We start from the raw sequence: 25616 nt of genomic DNA, 5'->3' as shown, positions 1-25616 counted from the left end.
TTTTTTGTTCTCAGTAGATTAGTTTAATTTTGATGTATCTGCAGTGAGCTGTAAGGCAATGGGTGAGGGACAGTGGAACCAGAACCCAGCATGTCCCTGGGTTCCAGTGCCAGCAAACTGCACCACTGTGCCAAAAGCAAGGTTTTCATTAGAAAACCACCCTCACACAATGAATGCAGGTGCTCAATGGAATTTAGACTGCAAAAAGCACTCCACTGCAAACAAATCACTTGTAACTTTTTGAATCATCTTTCCAATTTTCACTGCCCTCCAAAACATATTTATCTTCAAAGACTGAGTTAGGACGAGTGGGTAACACTCTCCTTGCTAGCAAAATGCCTGCTCTCTCTCAAACAGGCATAAAATTAATCAGAGCCTGAATTTCAGAGCACTAGACCCCACTCTCTGCAAATACTTTAATATAACTATTTCTGAATTGCTCACATATAAAAATGCTTGCTTTGCATATACAATGCATTTCATACAGCACTCACTGCTAAATAAAGGAAGCTCCTGCACAGTGTAACTTTGGGACTGAATTAACCTGCAGACCAAGACAAATATCAAACCACCTTTCTTTAAAAGGCCACTTTTGTCAAGCGTGAGAGCAAGACTCTCCCTCCTGTCCTGGCTTCTTTATGCCACAAACAGCTTTCAGGGTCAGTGGCTGTGCCACAGCAGACAAAAAAACTGGCTTCTCAGCCAAGCACTGCAGAACAGCAACAGCAAAGCCTCTAAAACCACTCTTACAAAGTCAGATCTAGGACAGTTGTGCAAACACAGCTGTGAAAACAAAAGGCTGTGCTGATTCCAGGTAGCTTCCAGCCACAGCCCAGTTTAGTGCAATTTAAACAGGCTATTTTGCAGCATTCTAGATTATGGCAGAACTGCTACAAGGGAAGGCTGAACATGCACAAGACTGCAAGTTCTGCTTCATGCATCTTCACTGCACAGCTCTAAGAGTCTTGCACTTCCCTGCTGGCTTGCACACCCAGGACTTTTCCACTGGACACCTTATGAGCCATATGAAAGACTCTCAGTTACAGATAATGGCAACCAGAACCAAAATGAAATCTTATTCCAAGTCTAACTCAACCACTGACACCTTGGGTTAGTAAATCAGCTGCTTTTCAAAGGTGCTGGAGAATCCTTGTACAAAGTAAAGAGCTTGGAGCTGAAGTGCATGACTGGGGATTTCACACATCTCATGTTAGCCTGGATTTGCTCCACTGAATTAAGAGCAGAGCTGTATTCCTTTGAAAATCCCCCTCCCTCTCAGCAGTTTGACTAGTGGGTTTGTACTACAGCTACTATTGATAAACAAAAGGAGATCAGTGAGGGAAGGGAAAAACCCCAAAGACTCCCAATTGCTTTGGGTTATGGAAGACTTGAGAAGATATGAGGAACTCTGGAGAGAGCTAATGGAGCTGCATGACTGGGACACATTTCAGTGATGAAATTCATATTGTAAGTCATAATTTGGGCTCCTCCTATGCATTGATGGATATAAAATGCACTCACCACTCAGGGAAGGAAAAAACCCTAAGTATCAATAAATAGCTCAATAAAAATCATCTGCTCAAAGCACAGCAATGATAAAAGAAAAGTAAACTCTTAGGATACATAAAAAATTAGACTGTATTACTAGAATAGAGTTTAAGAGCACAACAGCTCCTATGTACATACAAAGCTTATGCTGACACAGTTAGTTCTTTATATTTGTACATGTCAAGTACAGACATCTTGCCTAAATTTTTCCTCCAACACTCTCATACTTCCAAGTGAATTCAGTGTAGTTTCTAATAGCAGAATTATCCAATTTTCATTTAGAATTGTTTAATCTGTGTAGGCAGACAAAATTTACTACTCAGGAAAGAAAAAAAGAATCATGATCTTTCCTTTTACAGTATCACATTTAAAAACAATAACATTAAATTACTTATCCTTTATAAAGAAAACCTGGTCATGTGAATATTTTAAGGGCAATCTGGATATCAAATTTTAGACAACACTACTGACTTACATTTAGAGAGGAAAAACTATATTACAGAAGATAACTAAACACCATGACACAGTTTATTTGAAGATCTTAAAAAATTCTGTTTCATAATGTTCATGTGTTACCTTCCAAGGGTAAACACTCATGGTACACTGGTGCATCAGTCAGTGCATGAATCACAAACCATTAGAGCTTGTACTTCTTTTTATTCATTTTTTGTTTTCTAAAAGGTTAATGTACATGTATATACAGTTCAAAGAACTTCAGATATTTTTAGAGAAATCAATATCTTTCCTGTGACTTTACAGTAGTGTTAGAGTTCACTTTTTCTTTATTTCTACTAAAAAAAAAAAAAAAAACAAAAACATAGAGACAAATAAAGGAATTTTCCAGTCCTCATTTCTCAGAAACTATTCATGTGTTATGTTTTTCAAAGTATCATTTAAAACTATTGTATATAATTTGTTGAGTAAATGTTGCTGCTCTCCCTTGATTCTCTCTCAGAAAGCTTAGCTGTGGACCTTGCAAATTTGTACTCAGTTTTACATTTTACATCTGCTTCAAAAATCAAATCTAAAAAGCAATAATAGAACTATTTCTTTACTTTATACCTTGTTTCATTAACACCTTTCTGGCTTTCCTCATTTTAGCTTATTTCATATTTCAAAATCTTGTCTTGCATGTGCAACACCTTCTTTTACATAAGGACATAGCAGAGCCACATTAAAGTTAAAAAAAATAAAATAAAATAAAGCAGCACGTTGATCAAGATGTTTGCTACAAGCCATAGCTCAACTGAACAATAACAAAAAAATCCTCAGTGGTTGTGTGGTGTATGAGATGGCAAAATAGCCAAAGTATTCTTCAACAAAATGAGCTGTCTGCCACGATTTATCTGTACAATTCCATCACAGCTCTTGCCTGTTATGTTACACTTATCAAAAGTATGTCATTAAGCTGCCATAAAAATCATCACAAATTGCTTTTTCTCCCAAACTGATAATAGACTTATAGATCTAATTTTCAATCTCTTTTCTTCATTACTTTGATTCTTAAGGAGAGTATGACATTTGCTGTCTGAATACTTTGTAGTAATATCTGGCATCTCTACAGCACTTCTGTCTGAGTATCTCTGAGCTTTTAATAGGTTTGTCTTAACACTGCCTTGAAATGATGACATATTTATTTGTCTCTATTGCAGACTCTTAAAGAAATTGTTTTTATAATTTCACTGAAAAACTACAAGACTTGTTGAAAAAAAATGACACAACAAAGCCTTCAGTACTGTCAAGCTACACCATTAAAATCCTGACCCTTCACAGCACAAGAGCAAAGAACAAATGTGAGGCCTCCTGGTTTTCATTCCAATGTTTTTAGCTTCATGGACTGTCCTCTACACAAAACATGAGAGCTGATTGACAGAAACAACTAAGTAATTGAGAAATTAACAACAAATTACAAATTAGATTTTCATTCTTATGGTGATCCCCTCTCATTTTTCACCAGTTAACATATGAAACTTTTTTCTGTTCATATAGGCCTTCATATGTATCAAACTAACATTCAGCACTTGAAACTGGCCTTGCTAATGAGCTAAGTGCATTTGTGACAAAAGCTAGGAGCAGGCTGGTTTAGAAAGTTACTTGCAGGGTTAATGAAAGTAACACAGGAAAAGATCACAGGAGCAATGATGGAAAATCAGGGTGAAGGAGAAACAGAGAAGAAAGCAAGTTTCCCTTTTATTATCTCACAACCAAATTTTTCCAATTAATATGCAGCAAAATCCACCACCCAAGTAGCCTCTAATGATGTAGGTCACTTTTGAAGCACTTGACCAAATACTTAATTACCCTGTCCCAGGCCAATAAAATATAGATCTTATATCAGATTTTTTCAGCACTGATCTTCAAACACTTCACAAATGTGCTATTATGCACCACAGCCAACCCCAGAGACGCAGTAACTCACCCTGTTTTACCCAAAAGGTTGATGAGAGAGCTAAAAATAGAGACCATATTTCCCCAGCCCCAGGGGAACTACTTCTCCCATGACACAGGGCCTGATATTTCTCTGAGAATACCCCAAGTCCAAACTGACAATTAGCAGTCACTTCTACTTAGACAAAGAAACCTAAACCCCTCTACACTGTCATAGCACAGGCAACCACCACAGCTCTGAAGTGCTGTTTGAAGACATCCAAAGAGGCCTTCAGAGCAGTAATTGAGGGTGTGCCTGTGCTCTACAGCAGCAGGATGCTTCCCAGACTAATTACTTCAGTGCAGCTTCCTTGCTATATTCCTTCTGAGCAAGCTCATTCATCTTCATATTCCATTATGGAATGTGGATACATCCTCAGACAAATCAATTTCTCTAGGTAAGGGATACACATTTGTTGAGGCAAAAACCAGTTTAAGAAGCATTATCATGAACAAATGCTCTCACAGTACAACCATTTGTATTTCCAATTGACTCCCAGGTTTAAATTCTTCATATCAGAATGGATTCAGACTGAAATGGGAAAAAATGCAGTGTTCTGTTTATATCAGAACAAGAAATACATCAGTAACAGCTCAGCTGAAGTCTGGCAAGGAGAGGTGCGAGACTGTTTTCCTCCCCTAGCATGAGGGATGTGATTTGCTCATCCTCAGAAGAAAAATTAGTCTGAACAACAAAGAAACATCAAATTCCAAAAATGTACTTGCATTGGAAACATGCCCAGGTTTGGCAATAACTTTGCCACACACTTTGTCTACACTGAGTGTGTTGAAAGGGAATTTTTCCTTTAGAGACTCTCTTGGAGCCTTACTGAGAACGCCCAGTTCCCAAGGCCCAATTCTTGATTCACCCTCTCTCCTGTCAGCAACTATCTGTAAAACTTACTACATGGTATGCATTTTTACATTCCTCTAACACCAGTTTGGCACAGAAGAATCAGAATTCAAACCTTACCTTGTCAGTGATTTATACAACCACAAAACAGAAAGCAGCCATTTTTCAGCTTTTTCAGGTGCACACAACCTCACCACCCCTGAAGGACACTACCATAAGAAAGTGCTTTCTAATGGTCAAGAAGCTAAAGTACCTCTCTCCCTCCTGTACACTGCTTTCCACATTATGTGGCTTTCAACTCACCAATCTTACTGTAGTTTTTTTCCAGAGGATCTTTAGCCTGTTCTAGGATAGTACAAGCAATGCTGAATGAGAACTCAATTAATCCTCACTGTTCACTATGTGGTATCTTGCTGTAATTTACAGCATCTACATGTAGAATCATAACTGGAAAATCTCTCATTTCTCTGTTGATCACTATTGGGCACTTGAATTATTTCTTTATAGTAACTACTCCCCAGCACCTCCATCAGACAATTTTATGGTTCTTTTTTCAAGGTAGCAAACTGGCAGACAGTGATGTGTATCAGGATTGCCCATCATTAGAGATGGTTGACTTGAAATACTTTGGGTCTCTCTTCAGAGGATAAAGCAATTAAACAGCACTTTGTCAGTACAAAGTACAACTTCAACCTCTTTCAGTGCTATCATGTGTTTTCAAAGCTGACATTAATCGGTCCCAAGAGCCTGAACTCAGAAAATGAGAAGTTCACAACTAATGGCCATATTTAAAACATGTGGTTGAAGTGAACCACCCAACCTCACACAGGAGTTCTATGGCTGAATTAAGATTTGCCTTTAACCCTTCAGAATAGCATCCAACAGCCCCGGGTGTAAATCCCATCTGTCAATGTTAATTCCTTCCTTTCTTCACCTACCAGGTCTCCTCCACCTTTAGCAGCTAGGAGGAAGCAAGTCTAAAGGAAACAAGCTCATTAATTAGCACAGCTGGATTAATTTCCTAAATGCCATTTATCTGGCCTTCCTGAAAACAGCAAGTGCTTTGTGGATAAAGATGAGACTGAAATTATACCAGAATATGCCATTTTAAGGCAGAAATTTATCACTACCAAGCTGAGTTTACACCAACAACTTCTATTCCAGCATTTCTTATCTGTTGAGAGCTTTGCATTGCATCCCTGTCAGAGAACTCCACATTCTCTGAATTTTCACTTCATGCAGTCTCAAATAACAATCTAAGATTTAAATCTATGTTTGTATTGCCATGTCCCTTGATACATTTGCAGCTACAAGCTTGAGAAATTCCAACTACAGGATCTCCTAATACTGAACAAACCCAAAGAATCTCTGCAAGGGCACAACTGCACTGCAAATCTATTGGTCTATGCAATAACTACAACACAGCACAGGAACATTATAGAGTTTTGGACCTCCAGTGTAGCAATCACCAGAAATCTCCCAACACTAATTTCTAGCAGAAACTTTTATATCACCTCAGAAAAGTGAGTTTCTTTCAGTTTCACCCATGCCAGCATGTAACATATCACTGTTTTCCTTGTTTGACACGAAGTCAACAGCCAACCCCTCATTCCAGAATGCTTTACAAACCACAGCAGCATCACATTTCTGTCTGTGCTTTGCCACTTGAGTTCATCATCAATAAATACTCATTTGAATGCCTGTTTGAAAAAGCCAAAATGCAAACTCACCTCATTCCCACCAACAGCTTTGGTTAAAATTACAGCAGAAGACACAGGAGGTGGCATGCAGCCCACTGTCTGCAAGCTGAAAACAACAAAAAGAATGTTACGTTCCATTTCTTACAGGAAGCAAACACTAAGCAACCTGCTACCTTAAAATACCAAAGAGCCAAGTAAAATCCTATCACCTGTGCAGTGCAATCAGTTTCCAATCACTTCCAGCCCTGAACTAGGAAAGGCTCCTGCTGGCAACATTTCTGTGCCATCTCTCACCAGTCAGCACTGTGAAGAGTCATGTCACCATGCAAAAAGCACAAACACTTAACCTCTCTGTGACTCCACTTCCCCATCTGTAGTCCTGCAGCTCTCATTCACAAAGGTCTCTATACATCTATCACACACTTCCAGATAAAAACACCTGGCTGCCATCAAAGCATAAACAGCTTTCTCTCACACTTTAGAAATCCAAGATACCCTATTATTATTGTCATTTCGTAGCATTGTTTGTGCAGCAAAGTTATTGAAGTGCACAGTAAATGCTGTTACAAAGTAAGAAAAAAGTGGTGAGCTTTCCTTTGTTTTCAAAGACAATTCACAAAATCACACTACGATAAATTACAATTAAATTTGGGGCTAAGTAAAATAGGGCTTCTGAAGAAAAACTGTGTTGACTTGTAAGGAACAGTAATGAATGGAATAAAATAGATTGCAAAATCCCCAAAAGTGTGGAATCTACATATGTTTTCAAGTATCAGAGCTTGAGATTCTAATTCAGAACAATCAATTACTAGTGTTGAACTATTTTGCATTTGTGACCACATCAGTAGAACCCCCAAGAAAGGCAGTGCCAAAAAGCTGCAGCAAACAGAAGTATTAAACCCAGGCACCAGGGTGCACATTGCAGTGCAATTGATATTCGACAAATATACAAAAAGCTTAAAGAGAAGAAACAGGTAAGTGACAATGACAGCATTCCCCTTGTCAGCCACAGACTCTGTGGGAGAGGAAGAGGCAGCCAATGTAAGCATTATATAAATCCAACCACAAGGTGCCAAGCAGCACTTTGGAAGCACAGAGCAAACTTACAGTGAAATAAGCTATGGCAGCAGAGAGTTGTCAGCACGTGGCAGAATAAGCTCACATTGAAAAGAAATTAAATAGAGGAAAAAGAAATGGTGCAGGAAAGTCTGGAAACATAGAGGAAAATACACAGCAGGCAAACAAAGACATGGCAATCCTGATGTCCATCTCCTACACTGTGATACTGTCATCTCTCCTGTGTGGCAGCCAGCTCCTCAAACTTCTCACCTGCTCTAATGAGGAGTAGATTAAATTCAGAGTTATCCAGAGAGGTACAAAATGTGTGCAAGAGCATTCATCTCAGCTGGCAGGGATTTTCCATACTATAAGGGAAAGATTTAATCATACAACCTCTGTTAACCCTCTCAAATTGAAAACAACATATTTGGGATTAAAAAATAAAAATCCCTATCAAGTAATATTAATCTAAAAAAAATTGGTATAAACTAAAAGGATACATTTTTAATTGAGTGTATGGAAATATGTGCCTGTAAACTTTTTTTTTCAGTTTGTATCAACTACACAATTCTACCAATATATAAACAGATCCCACTAATGGCCAACAGACTACTAGAGATAACAACCAACCAACTCATACATTCCAATGGATCAGGCCATGCTGTGAGTACTAACATCAGGGGCCAGACATTTGCTCTTCTGCTGATACCACTACAGACAACTGAGTAGCAGAGTCTGAAGTCACATGTTTTAGATGTGAAAGCTCCAAAGTCATACCTTATACCCAATCTTTGCATCTCATGCCTCACCACCTGTGCTGTAAATGTGACATGCTAAAAGTGGAGAAGAGGTGAATCTGCATACCTTAATAACCTGCTTCATGCTTCTTTTCAAATAGATGTTGTCAGTGCAAAACCTCATCAACTTAACAGAAAAAAACTTATAAGATGCTTAGGAGGATGTCAACTTCTCCTCTATTTTATAAATTTCCAAATAATTGCAAAACAACAAACCTCCTAATATCATCCCAGACAGAGAGAGAGGAAAGAAAAAAATCCCACTCAGCTGTAGAAACACAGGTCAAAAGTTGATACCACCCAAATCTACCTCTCAAATAACACTTAGAGCAAAAACAGGCCATTAGAGAGGATAGGAGAATCTACCATGCATTGTGAAGCAAGATGGAAAAGGTTCTGTGGGCTGTGCCCTTCAGGCATAACCCTGTGTAGGGAGCAGTGGAGAGCTGCAGTGCCCAGGGAGCCACCCTGCAAGGGTGCTGCCTGCCCTTGGGAGCACATGCCTGTTTTCCCAGCCCTTTGGAGGGCTGCCAAGCAGCCTCCACCACATGCTGTGCTAAATGGTGATAAGGAAGCAACTTTGCCCAAACCTGCTCCCTTCCCTGTTTTCCTTAGTGTTTCTAAGGGAATAAAAACTACAGCTGTGGGGCATGGGGATGAACTTTTGTTTACACAGAGCTGCCACAGCACAGTCCCTCACACACACACAGGGACCCGCTTTGAAATGTGTTGTTCTAACTTAGGGCAGAGCTCAGTATCTTCTGCACCTGCATCACCCTGTACAGCTCTGAGCATGGCCTGAACAGCAGTACTTCTCAAGAAAGCACTCTTAAAAAAAACCCCAACCAAACCACCTTAACTAACTCCTCAATCTGATAATTCTTTCAGTGAAGCCTCAATACAAAGAGTTACTGCGCTAAAAGATAAAAAAGCCAAATCAGAAGCAGCACTCAAGGAACAAGTGCTTGAAAGGCAGCTTGAGGCACACAGAAGTGCAGCAGCTCACTAGCAGGACACAGACACACTCTCACGACAAATGAGCCTGGTGTAGGCTCCACATTTAGAGAGATAAATGCACAAGTATTTATTTTTTTACAAAAATACATACATCCCAAGTTTTACAAACAGTTTTACGAGTGTGCATGCATATACATATAATTATACTCATGCATGCAACAGATCAAGTCACTTAAATCCTAAGAATCAAAGGGGCATAAGACTCATGGGAAGGAAGGAAGGAGACATGTTTCATGGAACCAAAAGCCCCACAAAAATCTTTCACCTTGCACTTCAAAATTCCTTCCTAATCTTTTCTGGCTACTGTGGAAAATCACATCTTTCTCCTAGCTGAGAAAAAACTTCACAATTATTTTATTGTAAAAAATACCCTTTACTGCAAATAGCTAAATACAAATGAACATCATATATCAATCTTGTTATTGCCTTGCTTTACTGGCACTGTTAAGCAAAAAAGTGTTAACTTTTAATTGATGTTGTCTCAGTGTCACCTTTTCAGTGTTATTTGGACCAATTCACACTTGATGGAGCATCAGGAGAAGCCTCTTACAAACAGACTGAAATGCTCCTTTAGGTTTAGGCCTTGTTGAAACAAACATGAGCAGCTTTTTCATTAAACTTTTAAGACAAGGAACTCCCCAAGCAATGTTTCACCAAGCAGTAAGAAACAATGGGGATTCTTTCAACAGTTTTCTGAAATAATTGATTTTTAACATTCAAACATTCCAGTATACCTGCATGGCACTAAGTATTGACTCCCATTTCAAAATATAGACCTTTTAACTTTTTTTTTTACACAGCATCTATCCCTAGTACACCATCCATGCAACTTTGCACATTGGCAAGATTTAAAACTCAGTTTTCATGGTAACTTAATTTCTGCTCATCACAAACTTCTTGTCCTATAAAAACTTTACCCCTTTTTTCCCCATAATTTAGCTGGAAGCTGATACTGAACCCATGCAAGAAATGCTCAACACAAACTACTTAAAACCAGAAGACCATATGTGGCATACACAATATTTATTCACTGATTTATGCTTTTCCTTCAGCATTCCATTTCTGTCCTCCCCACCTTCCCTGAGACCCAACCCATCACTTCAGCTGTGTTTTGTGAAAAAGAAAGCTAACCTGTTGCAACCTCCCTACACATAAGACTGTCCAGACCTTCTGAAAATGAGAGCAGGTTCCTGAAGGGATAACCTTGTGCATGCACTTTGTTTTCAACAGCAAAGTGCTGAAGCACAAAAAACAACCAGCAAAATCTGTTCACAGTACCACAAAACACCAGTTGCAGGATAAGCAGCCCTTTAAAATGACAGCTACAAATATATTTCACTACATTATACTTAAACATACCCTTTCAAAAGCCATTCATTTATAGGTGTGATTGATAACAGCTGAAGAAAGACCCATATTGCTGTTGGGAAGAACACAAGTGTAAAAATCTGGACAAAAAGGTGTAGTTTCACATGCATCAAAGCACTTGTCAGCTCCTGCAAGAGAAAAAGAAGAGAGGAAGTTGCAGTCATAACAGCTGAAGTAAGATCATATTTGTGCTTTTAAAACTAGGATCAGCTTTACCATACAAAAGGAGTGCATGTCAAAAAGTCACCTTTAGGGATCATCTGATCTCTTTAATAATGAAGTACATCCAGGCAACATAAAAGCTGTCTGCTCCTGGGCATTTTTCCACGAGAATTGTCCAGCACTTCAATAATAGTGTAGCTCTCAGATCTGCAGCTTTTCAGCAGGCAGCCTTAGCACTTTGTCATGGCTTCAAACCCTGTGTTAACTGCACTGATGGCTGTTTACTTTACTGACTTTCCATATCAGCAATCATGAAAACTTGTAGTGAGCACATGATTGCAGGTTCCTCTGTCTAAAGAGAGCCACAAATGCTGATTCTCATTTATACTATTTAGAAAAAAAAGGATGTCTATGCATGTTTGTATCTCCAACCATTCATTTATGGTATCAGGGGTTGTTTTTTTATGTTTGATATTTTTTCCCTAAAAGCAAAGTAGCAGACTTTGATTATTTATTATATCAAAAGGAAATTTATAGGAACAAAAAGAAGTCTGATGAAGAATAACAAAGAAAGAATGCTAAGACCATAACAAGCTAAAAGCTGTTAAGCCATAAATTTCAGAGAAATAAAGTCTAAAATACCACTGGAGACTCAGAAAACAACAACAAAAAACTTAATTTTAAATAGTATAAGAGCACTCCAGAGAGGTGATCAAGTACCCTTGAAGAAAAAAACTCTTCTGCTACCTCTGTGTCTGTTTCTGCCTTTTCAGGCACTTCAAGGACCTTCTACACAGGTTTTTGAGTACAACAAAAGAGCCTTACACATTTCAATTAATTTTAAATCTTGCAGACTGAGAATAAAAATTCCTCTTCCTTTCTCTCACAGTAACTTGCACTCTTCTCAAGCAAATGATGCAAAAGAACTGATGGCACTCTTATTCAAAATCTAATTTGCTGGGATTCTTCAGCTGACACTCCAGATGCATTAAACATATCTATCTATCTGTATCTTACATACAGAAGTACCCTTCTAATTTGATATTTTTACAACTGGAAAATGCCTCAAGACCAGAGGGTTTTAGGAAGACTCTGTGATACTTCCAAAACCAAAACTCAAGACAGAAAAAAGCCTCACTGTAACTTCCAGGGAGCAAGGAAGGTGATACAACACAGCCAACCTACTGCATGGAGGAATGCTGTATTGATGGAACAAACCTTTGCAGATCTAAATTACCAATCTTGAAAATGTCTCCAGTGATTGCCTTTGAGAATAATAATAGTTATTTAGATAATATTAGAATAAATTATTTAGATAATATAATAATATTATTATTATAATATTATGCCTTAGACTGGATGATTACAGCATAAACGCTGAGGCAAACAGCCTTCACCCTCTTAATCAATTTACAAGGACTTATCCAAAAATACATCTGCCACCTCAAAAAAAGTTGCTGGAAGCTGCTGGTGAGGGCTGTGTTTCTGCACACCAGACAGAATAGGTTACCTTGTTTTTCCCAGTTTTTCAGACCCTTTAGGGAGCCCATCCCAGCCTCTCCCTGGCTGGTGTGGGTCCCTGTTGCCATCCAGGCACTCTTCTGGTAGTCACAGCTGGACTCTGAGCAAATACCCACACAGAGCCAACAGTGTTTTCAGTGCCTTGCCAAATTCCTCGTTGAAATGGATAACTCAAGTATGTGATTTAATTTCTGGGGCCCTATGGGAGGGATTTGCTTTAAAAGAGCAAGCTATCCAGTCACTGCAAACTGAAATAACATTATATTAAGGTGGAATGAAATGTTCTTGTCAGAGAACACTGAGTGTTTCTACAAATGTGAGAGGACCTTGATCACCTCTGGTTCTGAAAGTGTAACAAGGCCATGCACAGACAGGCTCTCCTTGAATGTTACCAGTTATTCTGTAAAATGCTTTCTGAACACACTAGTAAATTTTTTTGAGCATGCACTTACACAGCAGATTAAACCAGGAGTGTAACCTTAAAAGAGCATCAATTATTTCTAATTTTGTCAGATTTATCAGAAAGCCTCTCTTAACACTTACAAATTTTTTCATCCTGTCATAAACCAAACACTAGTTTCCATCTAACTAATACATTGTCTAAGGTAGAACAGCTGATATGCAGGTCAAGAACAAATAAAGCCAAAAGCAAAAACCATATACTTTGCAATCCAATAAAAAGGCATATTGAGTAATAATACCAACTTTAGGTTGTGCCTTAAACAACTAAAACATGCCTCAAAGTATTTTAATAAAAACATGACCTGGCCACCTAACACATATGAGGATTGTTTTTAACATACACTTTAGAAAGTAATAGCACAAGCTACAATGTGAGAAATTATTTTCTTTTTCTGGCTTCTATGTCCATGGCAGAAATTCAGGTAAGACCTAGCTTATTCATGAAGCTGGATGACAGCACCAGCCCTAACTGCTGCTCCCAAAGCAATCTGAGATCAGCTCCCTGAACATAAACATCCTGTAAAAACTTCATTTATATCAATATATTGCTTTTAATACCACAGATGGAAAAAAGTTATGTAAGTTCAAAGTAAGACATGACACATTGCCCAGAAAAGCGGCAGTCACATCACCTTAACTGGAAGAAGTTAGCTGTAAACTAGCATGAAGAATTTAATCAGGACTTTGACAATGCTACTGATTTCTCACAGCTGCTTTACAAAAACAAGGTTTCAAGGATACAAACTAGTGAAAGGGGAAAAAAATTTACATTTTTTTCTCTGCATGCAAAGATTCCTAAGCCAGAAAGTGGAAAAAGTCCACTCTAGTAATACTACTCAGGTTTGTGTTTTGAGTTCTCTTCTCTGTGGAAGAGAGTGCCTCTCCACAGCTTATTTCCATTAAAGTTGAAGAGATGAAAGTTTGCCACTACAACCATGATACAGGTGGAGAGACTTTTTTTGCTGTTGAATGCACAGTGTTCACTCAAATCCTAGTTCACCAGGAGATAACTGGATAAATTTGTGATGATTCTTTCAGGCATTAGTATCATGCAACTTATGAATAGCATCCCCTGTTAGTCAACAGCACAAAGGAATCAGAAAGCTAGACTAGCAGAGATGTGCAGCGTTTCACTTCAACTCTGGCTGCTCCTTCTCTTCTTGGCACATAGCCATCATCTCCTTTCTCCATGATTCCTTCATCTCTTCTGAATCCCAGACTGTTCCTCTTTGAATAACAAGTGACACAAAATTTTAAACAAATCCCAGTACCTGTGATATGCACCAGAGTGCAGGTACCTCAAGTCCACCTGTCCACAACAAAATCCTATGGGAAAACATTACCAAGACTTTGCCCTTGTATATTGACACTGTATCTGCACAGAACCCCTCTGTGCTGACCCCAGCTGCTGCCCTGGCCCTACCAAACGAGGTAACCTAAAGCCACCAGGTCTTTGTTCCCAGCCATCCAGCAGTGAACAGCTGCATCTCACCCTGGTTTGGGTTTGGGCCACAGTCAGGGAGTAGATCCAGTCCCCAAATTGTGCTCATCACCTCCATTTAGCTAAAGCTGTGCAGAGACAAACCACTCACCCCTCTGTGGATGGGTGACACTTATTCACAATATCCCTCTCATCATCCTCATTGCTTTGTGAAGCACCTTCTAATATGAAGGAGGGCTATCCCTTAAACATCTAACATTTCTCTTCTCTTGCTAGCCATCCTCCCAGTACCACCACCATTCCAATTATATTCAAATCTGATCAAAAGGAACACAAAAATTTTTTAGAGCCTAACAGGAATGAAGAAATGAGAAATTACAGTACCTCAGTTTTTAAGGAGAGTCCACTGTTAAAGAATATAGCTGAAACAGCAATGTAAGTTATGGTAATTTCTGGTTTCAGGGGTCCTAAAAAATACAGACATAGAGAATAAAGTGAGTTACAGTCAAAGGGAAAATGATATGCATATATCAGGGTAAGTGAGAATACTTAAAAAAATACCTGGAGAAAGTCTAATCAGTAAAGTTTCTAATAAAAAGAATGGCATTTCTATCAAGTTACAGAAAGCATGCTATTCATTTTTAAATAAAAGTAAACCAGTGAGTGCAGAGTGAGTTAAGTCATCACATAAATTTGACTTCCATGATTAGAGGCCACTGGGAACTCACAGATATATTCTGGAAATTTGAAAATGGGGAGCCTTTCACATTTCTGCAATCAGACTACCCCTACAGCATCAGAAAATTCAAACCATACACTCCAATAAAAATACTAGCTGGTACCTTCACAGGGCCATTGATATCCCTCACACAGCTCCCTCTCACTTCTTTCCCTACAACACACACACACACCTGTCTGGCTGCCTGCACAGGAGAACCCAAATCACACCTGGCAATCATTTCCTCGGGGCAATACAATTCTGTTATTCCCCTCACAACAGAAGATGGTTCCAAATGGTTCATTCCAGCCCCACAATAACACATTTCAGACACTGCTGCAGTGAGAGCAGCAGGGGCAGATGCCTGCACCACCAAGGGTTCCTCTGTATTGAAGGCTTACATTTGTATATATTTATATACTTTTTCAGGGAGATTAAAATATAGTCTTTTTTTACGCTCCTATAAAAATGACAAATTCTCTTAATACACTTTGCCTTCAGAGGCCACCAGGCATAAAATGTATGTGCTCATTTTTTCATGAGCATTCAACCAGATATTACATTAGAAAGAAAATATGAGCAGTCTACTTAGGACCAAAGTAATTTCCTCACTCTACAAGTGACCCTAAGATGTCCTGAGCAAAGCTGCAGCAGCAAACAAGGCAGCCTTGACTCAGCACTGCAGGAGAGAGGAACCTTTCTGCTCCCCTGGATCAATGACACATTGGTGGTCACACTGGAGTAGGGTCAGTGGTCCTTAAATCAGAGGGACTTGACTGTACAAGTAAAATTTGCATCTCAAGTCATTTCAACCCAAATGCTACTCTCAGAGAGAATTCTGTTGATAAGACACTAAAACTGTGTTTTCCAAACACCCAAAAAAACCCAAAACAAACAAACAAACAAAAAACCCTCACCAAGCTACATATATGAAGGTTAAGGTAAAAACAAGACAGGAAATGCAAGAGTTAACAGTTGCAACAAAGGACATAACTAGTTGCAAAATTATGGCACATTAACTGAATAGATGGGGGAGGGAAAAAATCCAAAAGATTATATAAGTACATATATAGCTCTACAGAAAACTATATTTTATAGACACAATTACCTCTTTTTTTCTAATCCTTTAGAAGATTAGAGTCTCTGTGTACATGCACATACAGCAGACAGGCAGTGGGTTCATCTGGCTACAACAGGGGTTCTCCAGGACTCAGTTTTTTCTGGTTTCTGGTTTTTCACTGGGCTACCTGAACTCCTTCTCCCAGGAGAAGCCTCTACCACCAGAGCAAGCACACACTCGAGGAGCACAGGGAACTCTCTCTGGCCACAACAGAAAAATTCTTTTCACAAAGGAACTAAATGGGCTCATTTATCAAATAGGAAAACACACAAAAATGGCTTGGCTTATGTCACAGAGGTGACACCAACACAAATCTTTGTTATTTATGGCACAATCTTCCACGGGCATGGATGCTGGACCATCCATACCACTCACTAAAGCCCTGCAAATTACCGTGCATGGCTTTGTCAGCTGGAAGATGACAAACTAAGGTTTTTCCTGTGTTGATACTTCCCAGCCTTCACCTCTTTCTGCTTTTAAAAAGAAATATTTTTCTTCCTCAGATCACGGAGATCCCATGGTTTCAGAGGAAGGGATACCACCATGGGGAACATGTGCTCGCTACTTTCAATCAATCCTTCCAAGATTTTTCAAGCAAGTTGTCCCAGGAACAATACAGTGTCAAAGCTTGACATCTCTTTGCAGCAGGATAATTTAATGAAGTGCTCCATCATAGTGCTTCCATGCAGGAAGTGAGCCGAGGAACAATTATCTCCTGTTCTTGTTCAAAGGACCTCCCACACGGCTGCCAACAATTAGCCCGGCACTCAAAGCAGAGAGGGACAAAACACCTGATATATCAATTGCAAGTTGTCTCTAAGGAGTGCAGAAAACACAGCGCGGATCCTGCGAGAAGCTCCACGTGGGTTCTGTTCACCCCTGCAGAACAGCACACCGATGTCACAGGGGATCCTTGCACAGCAGGAATTTGCCTGCCCTAAACTCCATGAGGTACCAGAGCCTGAGTTGCCACAGCATGTGTTCAGAGCCAAATTTTTTTTAATCAAATTCTTTTTTTCCCAGAAGCTAAGAGGTGGGAAAAGTCTGGCTCCTCAGTTCCAGGAGAAGCTGTCTATACTCAAACTTCAGCTCTGTTAAGAAAAAAAAAAAAATTTAAAAAAACTCCTATAAAAGAACAGATAGATTCTCCCTCCTCTCACATAACATGGAACTGCTAGAGGAGTTCTATTGAAGTGTTCTACATCCCTTTTCTCAAGCCACCAGAGAACAATTAGGAAGAAGAAATACAACCTAAAATATGTTCCTGAAATCTGTGAATGTCTGGAGCTGAAGTTCCAGTGGAAACTGATGAGGATTCACCCCAGTGTTTACACTTAAAGATACATTGTTTATGTTTAAATAACAGTGACTTTCACCAGCCCTGGTTCCGGGACACATCCAAGCCCTCCCTGCCCAGCCAGGGACAGATGTGCTTCGCTCCTGTACGCATCTTTCACACCACCATCTCCCACAGGATCAGTTTCCCTGTTTTCTCCCACCTTCCATTAGGAAGTAAGAGGGAACAACAACGAGACAAAAAAAAATTCCAAAACTTTAAAACACAAATGTTCTACTATAAAGGGATGGAAAAGGTCTGTCCGGAGCACAGCACCCGAGAGTTTACCACAGCACTCCTTCGGCTGCACCTCCAGACGGCAGCAAGCCATGCCCCGAGCCGCGGGACTCCGTGCCCACAGCCCTGCAAGTTCTGGCGGAGTTGAACGGGAGCACATTCCGAGCCAGCCACGGCTCGGCTCCCGTGGCTCCTGATCCCAAAGGAGCCGGACGCTCCTCCGGGCACAGGTACGGCGCCGAGCAGGGGCACGGGAACACAGCGGGAGCAGCTCCCGGGATCCTGAGGAGCAGGGGCTGGCAGTAGGGAGTGAGAGGAGCCCATGGAGGGCAGGGACCCCGCACGGGCGGGACGGGGCGCGGCCGCCGGGAGTTGCCGAAGTCCCGGTGCTCCCGGTACCCCCGGGAGCTCCCGCCCGCACTCGGCGCCCGCACTCACCGCCTTTGACGCCGACGCCGGGCTCCAGCCGCGCCACAGCGATGACCAGCACGATGCCGAGGATGAACCACTCCTTCCGCAGCCGCTCCAGCAGCCCCATGGCGCTGCCCGGCGCGGCGCGGCTCGGCTCCGCCCGGCGCCGCTCGGTCCGGTTCGGCCGGGCTCGGTCCGGCTCCGCTCGGCGGCTCGGGGAGGCTGCGGGCGCGGGGCGGGGCCGGCCCCACCGCCCGCCGGCAGGGCCAGCCGGATCCGCTGACGGCACAGGGCTCACCCACCTCCGCCATCGCTACCACGCGCCTCCTAATAGGCGCGCAGTCCCGCGCTGCTACCCGCACGACTGCGCGCAACCGGGGCCCCCCGCCGGCTCCGACCGCCCCCGGCTCGCATCCCCTGCTGAGGCGGACACCGCGAGCGGCGGTGCTGGGAACGGGACAGCTCCGTGGCTGCCGTCGCCGGGCGGGTCGGGGAGGGCGCGGGCACGGAGCCGGCAGGGCGGGCGGGCGGGCGCGGGCCGGGCGGTGGCGGCAGGGCGGGCGCAGCTCGGGGTGCGCGCTGTTTGGGTGGATTACAGCGCCCGCGTGACGGCCGGCGCCTGACGCGCGGGGGGCGGGCGCTAGCCGGGAAGCGCCGGGGCGGGATCGGGATCCGGGATCGCTCCGTGAGGGCGGGCGCGGGCCGGGGCCGGCGGGACAAGCACCGACAGCGGCGCTCCCCGCAGCCCGGGAGCCAGGAGCGCTGGGCGGGCGGGGGCTGCTGCCGCCTCACGCACCTGTGACCGGTGCGCGCTCCCGCCCGCCCTCACGGCGCTGCGCTGCTAGGGACACGTGGATCGGGATCGCCCGGGAGTTTCCATTGAGCGCCCGCCTGGCCGTTCTGGGCAGCCCCAAAGGCAGCCCCTGTCGCGAACAGTACTTCCCAGCGGCGGGCGGTTCCCTGGTTTGCCTCAGTGCTAGAACCACTTCCATTAAAACCTCGTGTCCTAAAACCTCATCCTGGTGCTCCACCCGCGCTTTCCATTCCCTGTTCCCCTCTTGCGGCGCTTCCCCGATGGATTCATCGTCCTGCCCGGCCACGGCGCTCCAAGCCCATGGACAGGGAGATGATAAAGCAGGAGACGCTCTGACTTCCAGCGGCTCCCGCCAGTGCTGCCCATCCCGCAGGGCTCTGCCGTGCCCGGCACCTCTGCTGCGCCACTCCTCAACATCTCGGGCAAGTTTCATCCTGCACAGTCTGCCGATGTGTCCAGGCTTCAAGGAATAGCCCTGCCACGGGCTTTCTACTACCACGGAAAGATGTTTATAGCTGAAAGCTCAGCTGATCTCCAAGGTGTGTACATCTCTGCGTGTCCTGGGAGGTTCACTTGTGGAAACAGGGATACATCAGAGTCTAAGTGTTTGGATAGGGAGGGAATGTGCCTTCTCCCACCCGCAAGCTGATCCAAATAGTGAGGTTTAAAATGATTGTACATTTCAGTGCTTTGCTAAAGTTTACTGGAGTTCATGTTGATCCTTACTCCCTTTTTAGGAGGGAGAGACAGATGGCAAACACCCCTCTGCACTTGCCCTGTGCAACCACTGCAGGTTGGCTTTTTGGGAGAAAATAAATGCATAATGTTCATCTAGAGCAAGCTGTGATTAGAACGAGTGGAGGATTTGATCACTTGGAGGATTTGATTGCTGCACAGGTGAGAGAAATCAGATGAAGATGTGCAAAGTTTATCATATAAACTATGTTAAATCTCTCTTTGGATATTCACTCACAGGTGGCCCTAGTTCCAGGACATGGATCAGAGCATGCACACCTTTTCCTGTGTGGCTCTGAAAGCACACCACCAAGGGCATGGGCCCTCTGGTCTGAACACAGCAGGAGACCATGGAGATGTCCATGGTTTCCCTGGTAGTTCTCTTGTGAGTTTGTACACAGTCCTGGAGCTCCGAACAGAGATGGCAAAGGAGACTTTGCCCCCTATTCCTGGTGGTTCCATCCAGGCCAATGAGTTGCAAGATGCAGAGGCCTCACACTGCACTAGCAGGGCTAGAAGGCAGGACCAGATCCAGCATAATTCAGAAAAAAAAATATAATAAATAACCTGTTTAGGTCAAAAGTTATGGACTCAGAAGTCAGAAGCAGCTGAATTGCACAGTGAATGAAAATGCTGCAGTATCAATTCCTGCAGAAGCTGCAGAGGGATGCAAAGCAGGGGCAGGTAAGGAGGATGCTCAGTCTGGCAATAAAATTCAATCATGCAATAAAGACAGCAGCCTCACCCTGCTTTTGCATCCTACTTTTTTCATGGTAGTAATTCTGCCCCTCACTCTTTGCAGGTGGATACTAATAATAAGTTTCTAACCTTGTTTGGTGTTCAAGTTAATCCCAGTTAATTTTGCCAGCACGTTTCAGATATTTGCTCCTAGCAATTCTAATTGGCAAAGGTTAGAAACCTCAGGTTCAGTCCTAGGCTCTAGAAGGTGCTTCTCAATTTCCCCTCCAAAGGGTCACATCCTTTGCACAGTCCCAAGCCTGTTTCTCCTTCTCTAAAGAAGGATGAGATATCACACATTTAGAACAGTTAAGAAAATTTATACTAAAAACCACAAACAAACAAGAAAAGCCCCCCAAATCAAATGGTTATTAGATATAACAGGACTTGTCACTGCACTCAAAAAAAAAAAAGCTTTAATGAGGCAATCTTGCTTTGAATGGATGTTTTGCCTTTAATTTTTTTTCCAAGAGATCGGAATTTGTCATAAATAACTTTTGCGATTTGGGTTACAAAATACCCTGGTTCATAAGGCTCTCTGCTTCTGTAATCTTTAAAATTATATGCAGATATTCTGAGCTGTGTGTTGAAGGACTTGTACAAAGACATTTTAGCTGGTTTTTGGGTTTTTTTTTAAGCTGTCCTGCTATGACTGTGGTAAGCATACATGTATCTTAGATTAAATAGATGAAACCATTCCTGCTTTTAAATAGGACAGGACTCTGTAAGCCCCTGTCTTACAGAGCAGAAGGGAAGAAAACACTTCATGTGAATTCTGTAATTGGTAGGACACTCACACATCCTAAACCTGTCTGCAAGGCAGCATCACTGCTGCTATCAGGGAATTTATCATCCATATAGAGGCATTTGGTCCCTATGAGAGAGGGACAATCCAGTGTCTGTCCTGTCATCCAAAACTGCCTCCTGCAACATTTCACATTCCTCCTCATGTTCCTCTACAGATAATACTTATATTTTAATAAAACACCAGGACTCAAACAGACCTGGAAGGTCTGGTACATGTGTGTGTTTCTTCTCTGTTACATTGTACAAAAAACATTTTGGGGTATATTTAGCTGTGGCTTAGACGTAGTACAGGAACAAGAATTTAGCTTCTCTCTGATTTCACATGACCAAATTTTCATTTTTGTTCAATTGCAAACATACCTCGGGGCTTCCAGATGCTTTCCTGCCTCCAAAGGCTCTTGTGCTTCCTTCTGCATAATACAAAAGCTCTGTGACATGTGTGGCTACGTGGCACCAGGTCTTTGTTGCTCACAGGTAGCCTGCTGAAACCAGCAGGGCTGTTCCTGTGAGCAGGGACTGGATTTCATGTCTGCAAAGACTCAGGAATGGACTGGACTTTTCTGGGCTTCACATTCTGAACAGCCACTCTTGTGTGGTTTGAGCCTTTTCCTTTTGTGTGCCCAGCCTCTGATCTGCACCACATAACTCACTGCCTGATAACTGCACAGTAATTTCATTGAATGTGCAAGGATTTTCATGCTCCTGAGAAGCAGATGTCATCTGATTATGCATTTAGACAGGAGAGATTTTAATATAAAGGAGAGGGGATCACCAGATAAAGGGAGCTTAAATGAGAGGAAGAGATAGTGTTAAATAATTTAGCTTGAAAAGAACAAAGATATTCAGAATGAACAAGATAAAGAGAGGTGTTAATTATAAATAGGAAAGTTGAGGAGAAAAAGTGGAAATATATGGGAGGCGGTTTACAACACATTTATATTTCTCACAAGCACTTAGTGGCATGAGCTCAGCTTTTCTCTGAGAAAATTGAAAAGATTGCTGTACTGATCCCAGTAGCTGGATTTCCTGGTGGAAGAGGAAATTTACAAGTCTTTATTGTGCCTTGCCCTAGGTGCTTATACTGCTTTAGGCATCTGCAAGGGATCTTTTGGTTCCTGCTGCTAAATATTATTGAATACCTTTAAATGCTTAGGTATTGCCAGCTGCAGGACTTACTACCCACCCTTAGCATAATGCAGTAGCAGGAATTATGTACAAGTTCAATTTAGAATAGTACTTCATGTGACTTAAACACACATATAAGTGTGCTTTTCTAAATAGAAGCTATGAGATGATTAAAGGTTTTGCGAATCTCTGAGTTTATTATAATGCTATGATCTTTTCCCCCCCAGGGACTGTAAATGCAGAATACTTTTTTGTTTTTAACTTGTAATAAAAGGTCCTCTTACATATTTAGTTATTCAACAAATAAGTGATTTTTCTTTTACTTAAGAGCTCAGTGTGAAGTTTTCATGAGATAAAAGAAAATTTAAAAGACAACAAGTGGGGGTTTTGCTGATCCATTTCCTAGAATCTGCTTGTTCTTACCAGAAACAGAACCTGGTTTACTGATACTCCACTCCTATTCTCTTGACTTACTTCTTCTCCTAGACTACCAAGAGACCATATAAATTTGGAGAAATTTTCATGTTTAGCACTTTTTCACAGAAATACAGTTTCCCAGTAGACAGCAAAACTATAATGTATTCAGAAGGTTGCATTTAAAAAAAATTAAAAGGAAAAGAAAAGCTATTGGCATAATAAATTTCTTGGTCTTGGTTCAAATTATGGGCTTCTTCAACTGCAATTCAAAAGCAGGAGACAAAAATTATTTTTTTTTTAAACCATGAAAAGCTATACATATTTAAACCTGAAAAATGAAAGCAAGAACAGGAAATAGCTTCCCTGGATAATTTCACAATGAACAACTGCATTTAACCTATTAAATAAAAGACTTCAGATATAACAGGGGGATACCTTCATATCTTTTTCTCCTTATGCTTATAAAAATGACCTTCTAATATTAGAATAATCATACCAAAGTACCTACAACATGAGAATTTTCACTACAAAAGTCTGTGCTGCATTTTTACTAGGGAGAAGCAGGGGATTTATTCCACAGATGTGCATATGAAAAGTTTTACAATGCTTTTAATGTAATTAACCACTCATAATGGGAAGAGTGTAAATCACAGAAAGCAGAAAGAGAAGAGCAGTCACCCTCACCCCTCTAGTGCTGAAATCAGGAACCTGTCACAAAAGTCAAGTGTAGAAGGAGCAGCCATGAGAGCAATCAGCTGCTAGAAGTTTCTAGGAGGTTTGTCTTAAGGTTGATGAAAGCTGGCTTTTAGGAGCTTCAGCTTAATCTTCTAGAATGTCCAGGAGGATGGACAGCCCATGCTCCAAATTTTTATTCTCTTAGCTGGAAAGGAGCCTTATTTCTCTTGCATCTGTCCGATTTGATTTTAATATTACTAAAGAGTTTAAAGATTCAAAGAAAGAGGACCAATTTACCAGTTTCCCTGAGGGACAATGCCAGAGAAGCCTTTACACTTCCTGAGATTTGTCAGCTTGACTTCCTCTCAATATTGGCACCTGTTGTTACACCTCTTGGATCTTTGCAGCTCATTGCTGTGTCCCATCTTGACCACAGCCCAGGACCCAGCACCCCATCAGCCTGGAGAAAAGCAAAGTACATTCCACATAAATTTACAGCCACATACCTTGACAGTGCCACCATTTACCTCCTTTGGAGTAAATTCCACGCTATTTGCAAATACATGCATTTGATCCCAGCCTACCTGGCCTTGATTTCAAATGGACTAGGAAGTGATGTCACAGAAATATTGAGTGCTTCCAAATGCTGCATAGGTCAGTCCTGAAATGCCCTGGAATGTTCCCACACATCCTTTCCTAGAGAGGAAATCATGCACATCTCTTTCCTAGAGATGTGCATGACAGCACATTAATAGATGGGGTCTGATGCCTGATATGTTGATCAGGTTCACGTTTAAGTGAAAAAACATCAAATGATGAAGCAGATGCAGAAGGAGGAAAAAAAAATGGAGCCAAGAAGGGAGATAAGCTATGGGGAAATATATTAAATAATCAGGAAAAGTGTAACCAGAGAGGAAGAAATCCTTTAAAAGCTATTTAATAACAAATCAGATATTATATCTGTCAATACGTAAAAAATGAGGTTGCTGACAACTCTTCATCCCACAATCTGCAGCATTAATAAGTTATGAAGTATTAAAAAAACTGGGACGCTTTGTGCCTAAAACAGTATCACACGAGGACAAGGGAATAAAGCTGAACTAAAACAAAGGACATGATTGTGTTTTGCTGGCAAATAATGACATAAATGAAAAACAAAACCATGGAAACAAACACAACCCCTCCAACCAACAAACAGAAGGAAATATGACTGCCTTGGTTCTTTGGCAGTTAATCAGATACAAATCATGAAGTCAGCACTATCTGACAGAAGTTTTGGATGCATTTGTTATTCCAGGAGTGCTCAGCCCAAACTGCTTATTTTAACAATGAGAAGGAGATGGCAGGGGAGCAGAGGGTTAAAGTGACACTGAGGTAGGAGCTCTGGGATCCAAACTATTCCAAGGTAGACAGCACCTTGAGGGACAGTGCCTGAAGGGAAAGCCATTTCTATCCAAGCCTCCCACCCTGCTGCTCTCCTTCCACTGTGGATTCATTTCTCTTACTGCTGCCTCACTAACCAGGAGACAAGACTTTTGCTCCTCTGTCACATCCAGGGCTCAAATATACCCCACTTGCTTTTCTTTGGCACAGCAAACACAGCTGCTAAACCCTATCTCATCCTCAGCATCTGCCCCACACCTGCACCAGGACATTTCTGAATAGGTCTATACCTGGGGCACTCTGCCTTCTCATTCCTGTTCCCAGGGAAAGCAAAGAGTTATTCTTTCATCAAATAAAAAAATTCCTACAACATGATCAGAGCCTGACAAAGTCTTCCAAGCAGCACTGCCTGACATCTATCCAGTTTATGCCATAGAAGGCATCCTTGGGCAATTTTGTATTGTTCATTTCACAGGTCTAATCCAATCTCCCCCATTCCCTTCCATGTAAGTGGCTTTAATGCCACAGCCTTGAGCTGCAGTAAGTGAGGGAAGGAACTGATTTATTTTTTTAGTGGGTACAAGTCAGTCAGCAAGCACAGTAGGGAAGTTAGAGCAGAGGTGGGGAGGGATCATCTGGTTGGGGTTTTTGCAGCAGAACCTAAAGAGGCTGTATGAGGTAGGGCCTTCTATATCCTTTAGAAGATGTGCATTAAGTAGAGCTCTACCCTGATTCCTTTAGGAAG

The 25616-nt window shown here is 41.8% G+C and overlaps 1 protein-coding gene across 5 annotated transcripts in view; it reads right to left on the bottom strand.

The window, feature by feature from the left end:
• Window positions 1-18731, bottom strand: part of SLC10A7 (solute carrier family 10 member 7) — a 136169-nt gene extending 117438 nt beyond the window's left edge. Inside the window, exons 1-5 of one of the 5 annotated variants that reach the window (XM_026792374.2) lie at window positions 18205-18723; window positions 16182-17284; window positions 14740-14822; window positions 10761-10897; window positions 6559-6634 (exon numbers count right to left, since the gene is read on the bottom strand). In XM_026792374.2, the coding sequence (XP_026648175.1) occupies window positions 6559-6634; window positions 10761-10879 (195 nt within the window). In that variant the 5' untranslated portion in view covers window positions 10880-10897; window positions 14740-14822; window positions 16182-17284; window positions 18205-18723. Of the gene's footprint in view, window positions 1-6558; window positions 6635-10760; window positions 10898-14739; window positions 14823-16181; window positions 17285-18204 lie in introns of all 5 variants that reach the window. The other 4 variants (XM_074540787.1, XM_074540786.1, XM_014265866.3 and 1 more) reach the window with 4 other exon arrangements.
• Between the last annotated feature and the right edge of the window lie 6885 nt (window positions 18732-25616).

Source organism: Zonotrichia albicollis, chromosome 5 (assembly GCF_047830755.1).
Source record: "Zonotrichia albicollis isolate bZonAlb1 chromosome 5, bZonAlb1.hap1, whole genome shotgun sequence".
NCBI classification, from domain to species: Eukaryota; Metazoa; Chordata; class Aves; order Passeriformes; family Passerellidae; genus Zonotrichia; species Zonotrichia albicollis.
The sequence above is the reverse complement of the archived record's forward strand: the minus strand, read 5'-3'. Positions and strand labels throughout refer to the sequence as shown.